Source organism: Eubalaena glacialis, chromosome 18 (genome assembly GCF_028564815.1).
Source record: "Eubalaena glacialis isolate mEubGla1 chromosome 18, mEubGla1.1.hap2.+ XY, whole genome shotgun sequence".
Taxonomy (NCBI): domain Eukaryota; kingdom Metazoa; phylum Chordata; class Mammalia; order Artiodactyla; family Balaenidae; genus Eubalaena; species Eubalaena glacialis.
In genome coordinates, this window is record NC_083733.1 from 68,844,707 (window position 1) to 68,853,209 (window position 8,503).

An 8,503-nucleotide genomic window follows, 5' to 3' on the forward strand; every position below is an offset into this window, starting at 1 on the left:
GGAAACCCAAACATCCACTAACAGGTGAATAGATAAAAAACAAATGTGGTATATCTATACAATGGAATAATTCTCAACAATACAAACAATTGATACATGCAACAAGATGGATTAATCTCAAAATAGTGAAAAATGCCAGAGTCCCACTCCCCAGAAAGTATATACCATGTGATTCTGTTTATATGAAATTCTAGAAAGTGCTTGCTATTACTTGTGAATTGTGAGAAAGGGGGTTAGAAAGGACTGGAAGGAAAGGATTATAAAGGGACACAAGAAATATTTAGGTTGTGTGGGATATCTCCATTATCTTGATTGTGTGGTCTCATCAGTATATACACACATGGTGAAACATAACACGTTTTACACTTTACATATATTCATTTTATTTCATGTCACAATACCTCAATAAAGATGTTAAGAACTAAATGTTCCCCATAAAAATCCATATTTACCATTCCTCTTGGAAAGTCACATCTGGCAACTGTTCTGGTTCTACCATATCCCTCTCCCCACAATTTAGGGAGATAAGCCCTGCCTCAATATCAGCAAAAACTGGAGAGCAATGAAGTCTACATCAACTACTGTCACTAGGAATGTTGGCTGGGTCAGAGAAGCCCGATCCCTGGATCTCCCTTTTGTCAGTGCTGGGGTTCCTACCTGTGCCTGTGATGGCCATAACATCAACAGCCGAGGGACGTACAGAAGTCTGCAAACCTTTAGGTTATCTACTGTGACAGTGCGTTGGCCACAGGAGACTCAGATGTCTGAAGGTCCTTAGAATTTCTGTACCGTTCATGCCATACAGCCAAAATTGCATGGACATTTACAGATGCCTCTGTTAGAATAGGCACACATCCTCTCACTAGCCACAGTCATCCCCACTCCATTATCTCAGTGTTTCTGTACCAACTATGATTCCCATGTTGCCCTAAAAGACTAAAGCCTTCCAAGTCAATGATACTTGCCTGTGGGATTCTGGACATCAGGGACTGGCTCCTGTACAGGTCCAGGAGACAGAAATCCCTCAAAAGTGCTGGGGAATATGGGACATTCCCTAGGAACAAAGGACCCAATTCATGTTGCTTCCACAAGCACTGGAGATTTCCACACCAACTGTGCCCTCCTCAGAATGAACTCTGGGCTCACAGGAAATCCTGACTTCTAGGCCACAGGATTAGGTGCACAAAGCTCTTCAGACTTTTCTAGCAAGCCTTGGGCAACAATGCAAACTAGGTGAAACTAGACTGAGAGGTGTTCTCTGCCATCCTACTGTTCCTTCTGAGGCACATAAAGTTGGTGCCAACAAAAGGTGTTCTTCCCTTCAGGCTGGCGAAACCCAATTTATTCTCAATCCATTAGACACAGTGAACGACCTCCCAAGAGTAAAAACTGCCACAGCAGGCCTTTATCACTGCACAAACCAGAGTAGCATGGGGCAGGGAGTTCCAAAGTTGGGTGACTTGAAAGCAGGATAAATAAGTCACAGCTATCATGTTAGTCAACATTGTCAAGGAAGAAGGGAAATCTTGTCTGGTAATCACCAGCAGATTCCAGTTCAGATCCTTTCGGGCAGAGATAGATCATGGTCACTCAGAACCCCATCATGGGGAAGGAAATGAGGATCTTCAATACACTCAGAACATTCACGATCCCCTCAAGGGATTAGGAGAGACAGCACAGGGGTCCACCTTTCCTGAGCATATTGGAGTAACTGACAGACACCATGTAAACTTAGCAGCAATGAGATGGCTTCCACCACAGGCACTGGCAGTGATATAACTGACAAGAGCCCTGGACAGTTGAGGAAGTGCAATGCACCTCATGAGAGTTTCTCACCTACGTGGTACTTGTCGGGAATCTCCCCGGAGTGGATGTACGATTGTACAAGGTTGACCTGCTGGCTTCCTCACAAAGGGCACTCACAGAGCTCTTCTCTGGTGTGAGTCCTAATACCTTGAACAAGGATACAGCACATTTTCTGCATTCATAAGGCCTTTCTCTAGTGTGAAATTTCTGGCTGCTAAACAAGTGTAACAGATGCAGCTAAAGGGCCACCAAAGATGTAGCATTCATGAGGCCCTTCGCCAGTGTGAACTTTCTGGTGCCGAACAAGATGGGAGCTTCTGCTATAGGCTTTCCCACATTCACTGCACACGTAAGGCTTCTCTCCAGTGTGAACCCTCTGGTGAAGGATGAGGCTAGAGTTGCGGCTAAAGAATTTCCCACATTCACTGCACTCATAAGGCCTCACTCCAGTGTGGACTTTCTTGTGCTGAACAAGGTGGGAGCTACTAATGTAGGCTTTCCCACATTCACTACACACATAAGGCCTTGCTCCACTGTGAACCCTCTGGTGTAGAGTGAGGCTGGAGTTGTGGCTAAAGCATTTCCCACATTCACTGCACTCATAAGGCTTCGCTCCAGTGTGAATTCTCTGATGCACAATGAGGTTGTAGCTATGGCTAAAGAATTTTCCACATTCGCTGCACTCATAAGGCCTTTCTCCGGTGTGGATTTTCCGGTGCTGTACAAGCGTGTCTTTACGGCTGAAGGCCTTTCCACACTCGCTGCACTCATAAGGCCTTGCTCCAGTGTGAATTATCTGGTGCTGAACAAGTGTGTCTTTGCAGCCAAAAGCCTTCCCACATTTGCCACACACATAAGACCTTGCTCCTGTGTGGACTCTCCTATGTTTAATGAGGCTGGAGTTATGGCTAAAGAATTTTCCACATTCTATGCATTCGTAAGGCCTTGCCCCAGTGTGAATTCTCCAGTGCTCAATAAGGTGAGAGCTTTGGCTAAAGAATTTCCCACATTCACTGCACTCATAAGGCCTTTCTCCAGTGTGAATTCTCTGGTGCTGCACAAGGTGGGAGCTTCTGCTGTAGGCTTTTCCACATTCACTGCAGTCATAAGACCTTTCTCCAGTGTGAACTCTCTGGTGCTGAACAAGCGTGTTTTTGCGGCTAAAAGCTTTTCCACATTCGCTGCACTCATAAGGCCTTTCTCCGGTGTGAATTCTCTGGTGCTGAACAAGGTGGGAGCTTCTGCTGTAAGCTTTTCCACATTCACTGCATGTATACTGTCGTTTTCCAGTGTGAAATTTCTGGTGGGTTTTTAGGTGAGACAGGTGAATGAAGGCCTTTCCACACTCCTTACACACATGTGATATTTCTCCACTATCAATTTTATTGTGATGAATAAGAGCCGATTTCTCCTTGGACAGATTTCCACATGGTAGGCACCTAAAAGCTCGCAATTCAGCCTGAGTTATCTGGTTGTCAAGGAGAGTGAAGGTGTTCAGGAAGGCTTTCCCATTGTCACTGCAATTGAGAAGCATCAGTTCATCATGGTCTCCCTGGTGTCGCCCGAGTCTGGAGCTTTGTGGAAAAGGCTCCACGAACTCAGTCCTTCTGCATGGACTCATTCCACTGTGAGTACTTCGGTGCTGGAAGAGGCCAGAGCTATCCGGCAAGTCCATCCCTTCCTCCCTGCAAGTAAAAGGTCTCCCTAACATGTGGACAGCACAGCTCTTCACAAGTGAGGCCCCATCATCATCCCTTCTGACGGGATTCTTCCCACTATATTGCTTCTGATGCTGATAAAAGTTTTCACTGAACAGGAATCCTCGCCCACAGGGGTCACATGTGTACCGTTTCTGTGCAGGGCATGATCCCTGGTGTTCAGCCAGGTGCAAAATGTCTTTCAAGAGTGGGTCACATATCTCACATGGGTGGGCTTTCTGGATAAATGGATATGACTCAGGAGTCCTGACCTCTGACACTCCTACAAAAAAGCTCTGCTCAGAAGGGGACTCCTCATTGTCTGATTCACACCAACAACCTGAAAGCAAAGAAATGCTAGTGAAGGACATGTTGACTTTGGTAAGAAGCAGCAACTCCATCACATATGTATGTGTGACACACCAATGAATGAGTCCACTGGCTTTTGGCAGGATGAGGGAGCCAGGATCAGGGTGAGGAAGGGCCCATTTCAGTCCTGGGCCTCTAAACATCACAGTACGGAGGAACTCTAACGCTGGGTTAAGACACAATGATGGTGGACAGTACCAGAAGTAGAGGCGAGGTCTCCAACTTACTCCTCTACAAAAGGGTTTCAGCACGGCCTCAGCTGCTGGTGTCAGGTGAGCTCTCTGCAGAAGGCTGTGTCCAAGCCCAGGAAAATCTGATTGCAAGTAAGTAGCTGGTTCTTAAAGACTACATACGGATATGTGCACAACTCATGACACATTACAGTAGCCAACGTTGCAGAGCACTGCAGACGGAGAAGAGGAGAATGAGTGAGAGACATGGAGGCCAGAGAGGTGGGGAAACAGCCAAGGGATGGAAGACAGAAGAGAAACGTCAAGTGCCAAGAATGGGGAAGGAAAGGAAGAAGTGAGGTACTGCTATGTGCCTTGGCAAGAAAACACTGGTGAACACAAAGCAGGTTGATGGTACGATGTGAACCCAGCCCTAAGATGGCTCTCTTTCAGCTCCCATGCGGCAGGGCCAGGCCCTCTCTGGCCTCCCTCACTGTGGCTGGAGTCAGGGTTCCCTGTCAGGCACCCGGGGCTTCCCGCCCCCCTCCACCTGGGCAACTACATGGGATCCGGAAGATGGAAGTTGTAAAAAAAAAAACATAGGGAAAACTAACACAACATTATGAATCAACTATACTCCAAGAAAAAACAAAACAAAACAGAGCAGATGAGTGGCCTAGATAGACCCATCCCACAAAAAAAAGAAAATGTTAAAAACAAAAAAACAAAAAAACCAAAAAAACCCAAAGGATGATTTGGCGGAACATCCCTGTACCTTCCACAAGCAGTGACCACGTCAGTACCTACAATTCCTAGCATAGTCATGCCCCAGGAAATCTCAGCCAGAGGATGGGGGCAGAACATGGACACAGAAGCATCATGGATCTGGAAGTGCCCAAGTCAGGCAGAATCTGTGAAGCAGACTGAAAGAGCCCTGAATTCCTAACCCGATCCTGAAAGGCTTTGGGCATAGGTGTCGGGACTGCTCAGCAAAGGAGGGGACACCACACACGGCCCAGCCTTGGCACCCACAGCACCTGCTCTGGGAACCAAAGAAGGGAAGGAGAAGAGTCACTGATCTGGCTGGACTGAAAGAGCTGCCCCAAAGGAAGTGGGGAAAAAGCAAACCCCAAGGACACTGGAGCGGGCATGAGGGCCTGTGGAAGGCAGCTTCTCCGATGGCCCCCAACAATGCCTACCTCCCAGTATTCCCGCCCCTGTGTAGGCCGCTTCCCTTGACCGTAGGGTGGACTGATTGACCGTTTCTAAGGAACAGAATAGGGCAAAAATGATGGGATCATTTTCTCCAGATCAGGTTAGAAAAAGACCAGCTATCATCCTGGACATTCTCTCTTGTGCACTTGCTCAGAGAAGGCACCTTCCATGTTATGAGGTGCACTACAGAAAGGCCACCATGACAAGGAACCGAGGGAGGCCTCTGACCAACAGCCAGTGAGGAACTAACGCTCACAGGTCAACAAGCCGCAAGAAACTGCATCTTGGAAACACAAAACATGAGTGAGTTTGTAAGTGGATTCTTCCCGAGAATGGCCTTCAGATGAGAACACAGGTTTGGCTGACAGCTTGACTGAAACCTCATGAGAGACCCTGAGCCAAAAGCACCCAGGTAAGCTGTGACGAGAGAGGTTCCTGTTACACTGAAAGTTACATAACGCATTTTAATTGTTTTAAGTCACTAACTTTTGGAGTAATTTGCCATGTATCAATAGATAACTGAAACAGGGACTTACCCAGAGAGGCCACAAGTGCAAAGTTCTCCAGCATCACGTCACGGTACAGGAGTCTCTGAGATTCCTCAAGGAGCTCCCACTCCTCCCGGGAGAAGTACACAAATGCATCCTCGAAGGTCACACAGCCCTGCCATGAAGGGGACAGTTGAGCTCACAGACAACAGGACTCCCCAGTCTACCCATTAACCTACCCACCCCCTGGTCCCTATCCTCCCCAGCTGCCCAATTCAGAGGCGAAACTAGGCCTTAACACCACTATTGCCTGCTCTCTCCTGTCCCTCTGATCGCTGTGTGCAGCCCAGAACAGAACCAGGCAGCTGAGCAGATATATTAATATATTATGTAAGCTATGGATCTTGCATGAGGGGCACCAAACACTCTCCTGCTGGCATCCTCCAGAACATGCCACCCAGACACAACTTTGAGGCCATCAGTCCACACTCCTCCCAACATGTACGTCACTCTGAACCACACCTTCGTCATATCGGGACCACACCCCTTTAACACTGACAACCTTCTGATCCACACCATATGCACCTCCAAGGCAACCCCCACTCCTGAAGCTACTCTGCATACAGTATCCAGGAAGTACTCATATGTCTTTATGACAGGCACCACTGCCACCCAGGTGCCTAAGGACTCCCAACTCAACCTTACCTCCAAGCATTTACACATGCTGTTCCTGGGTCTAATACACCCTTCCAGTCCTCATCCTATTGGCTGCCAGAAGCAGGAACCTCTTCATATAACTCTCGATCTAGATTTAGGATGCTGGGCTAGAAAGGACCCCTCCTTTAAAGCCCCCAGACTCAAGTGCAGGGGGAGGGACAGGTGAAGAGTCCCAGAATCTCACTATGTCTCATCAGAAAATATCCAACGACCCTAGTTTAAAAACATATACAAAATCCATACACCTCTCTAACCCCCACTGCCACCACTCTGGTCCACCCGCCAACAACACTCACCTGGACTATTGCTGTAGACTCCATCCTAGTCTCCCTGCCCTCAGGCTTCCCCAATCCTTCCACTCTGCTACAAGAGGAAGCCTGTTAACACCGATGTCAGATCACCTCCCTTCTCTGTTACAAACCTTCCATGGCTCCCGCCACCATCAGAAAAGAGGCCCAGCTCCTCAGGCTGCCATTCCAGGCCTGATCCCTGACTGCCTGCTCTCTATTCTCACCAAACATAACAGAGACCTGCGGTTTCCTGAACACTCCTAATTCATTCTCATCTCCAAGTGTTTGTACCAGTTGGCTCCTGGGCCTTGGAAACCATTTCACGCCTCACCCCATCAACACTGGGAATGGGAACCTCGCCACATATCCACCGTCAAGGACCGCCCTTCACCGCCTTTATACTCAAGAGAAAGGAGGGATGAAGGCGAAATGTTGAAAGCCCTAGAACACACCATCCCCTACACCTGAGGCGGTGAGGGCTTGAGGGACCCTCCACTCACCTGAGCCCGGTCCATAAACGCCGCGGCCGCCATGGGATCCTCTGAGCAGAATCGGGACGAGAAGCTGGCGACTGGAGCAGGCTCTGCGGGAACAGCCGAAACCCCACCCCACACTGGGCGGAGTGGCCTCGGGACGACTGTCGCACTCCGAGCCCCAGGCTCCCCCTTGTAAAAAGGCGCTCAGGCTCAGGGTGCCGCCTCCGGAAGCGGACGAGGACGGAGGGCGGGTGCGAAGGCCTCGGGAAGAGCGCAGCCCCGGCTGACACCTCCGCGCAAGGCGGCCCGTCCCACGACGGGGACCATGGATCCTAACAACGACACGGAGGGAGGTCCTATCCTTTCTACTGTCCTTCCCTGTTCGCTTCCGAAGAGCCGCACGGAAGGCGGACCCCAGCCAAGCCTCCCAGCCAACCTCCACAGCCACTCTAGACAGCCCTGGCGCAAGCAGAAGACGTCACGGCCGCGACGCCGGAAGTCCCGCCTCTGCCGGCAAGGGCGGCAGGAAACGCCCATCTTCCGGGCTGTCATTGGCGCAGCGCGGATGCGCTGGGCACAGATTTATGGGTAAAGGAGTTTGTGTCCTCCATCCAACCAGGTAACGGGACCCCTTCCGGCTCTCCCCGACAGCGGTGCAGAGGCAGGTGGAGGGTGAAAGGTCGGGGAGAAATTTGGTCGCGGAGGGCCAGAGCTCCTCTTAAAGGCGACCCGTCCAGATTTCCGTGGTCACCTGTGACAACGCTGCGTCCTCCGCCGTCTCCAGCAGGTGGAGCATTCTTTCATCCTGGAAGAACTGCTTCACCTCTCTTGAGTTTTGGGGACTGAGACTTAAACTGAGCAATGAATATCCCTCTCTCGTGCAGTCTTCGTTTAAAAACATGAAATGTTCTTCTAATTCGTTCATACCCAAATTGGGTCAGCATCACTGTGAACTTACTAAAAATGCAAGTTCTCGGATCCAACCTACACCTTCTGACACAAACCACCGCGGGTGGAGCTTTCATTAAAAGTCATGACCACCTCCCTCCCCCAAAGTTCAACTAAAATGGGAAAATACTACAGCCTACCTCATGGGAAGTGAAATGAAAAGTGCTTACCACAAGACCTGGTGCTAAATACATACAAGCTATTATTGTTATTCATCATCTCCACAAGGTTCTCACACATACAGCTATAGGAGGATATCAGAGGCTCCTCTTTGCAGAATCACTGATCATGTTTTTTAAAATAAAAAATACAATCACTCCCTGAGTC

At 49.2% G+C, this 8,503-nt stretch overlaps 1 protein-coding gene across 1 annotated transcript; it reads right to left on the reverse strand.

Moving 5' to 3' along the window:
• Positions 1–1,982: 1,982 nt before the first annotated feature.
• Positions 1,983–7,682, reverse strand: LOC133078530 (zinc finger protein 304-like). Its single transcript, XM_061173616.1, has 3 exons — positions 7,253–7,682; positions 5,794–5,920; positions 1,983–3,843 (listed from the first exon to the last, which is right to left on the reverse strand). Exons 1-3 carry the CDS (start codon positions 7,283–7,285, stop codon positions 2,021–2,023), a joined length of 1,983 nt encoding a protein of 660 aa, XP_061029599.1. The 5' UTR covers positions 7,286–7,682; the 3' UTR covers positions 1,983–2,020.
• Positions 7,683–8,503: the final 821 nt, after the last annotated feature.

Bases quoted from the DNA above. Each gene is read 5' to 3' on its own strand.
- LOC133078530 (XM_061173616.1), bottom strand. From the start codon at position 7,285: ATGGCGGCCGCGGCGTTTATGGACCGGGCTCAG. The intron at 5,921-7,252 runs GTGAGTGGAGGG...CCTTCATGGCAG, and splicing joins CGTTTATGGACCGGGCTCAG to GGCTGTGTGACCTTCGAGGA. The intron at 3,844-5,793 runs GTAAGTCCCTGT...CTTTGCTTTCAG, and splicing joins TGCACTTGTGGCCTCTCTGG to GTTGTTGGTGTGAATCAGAC.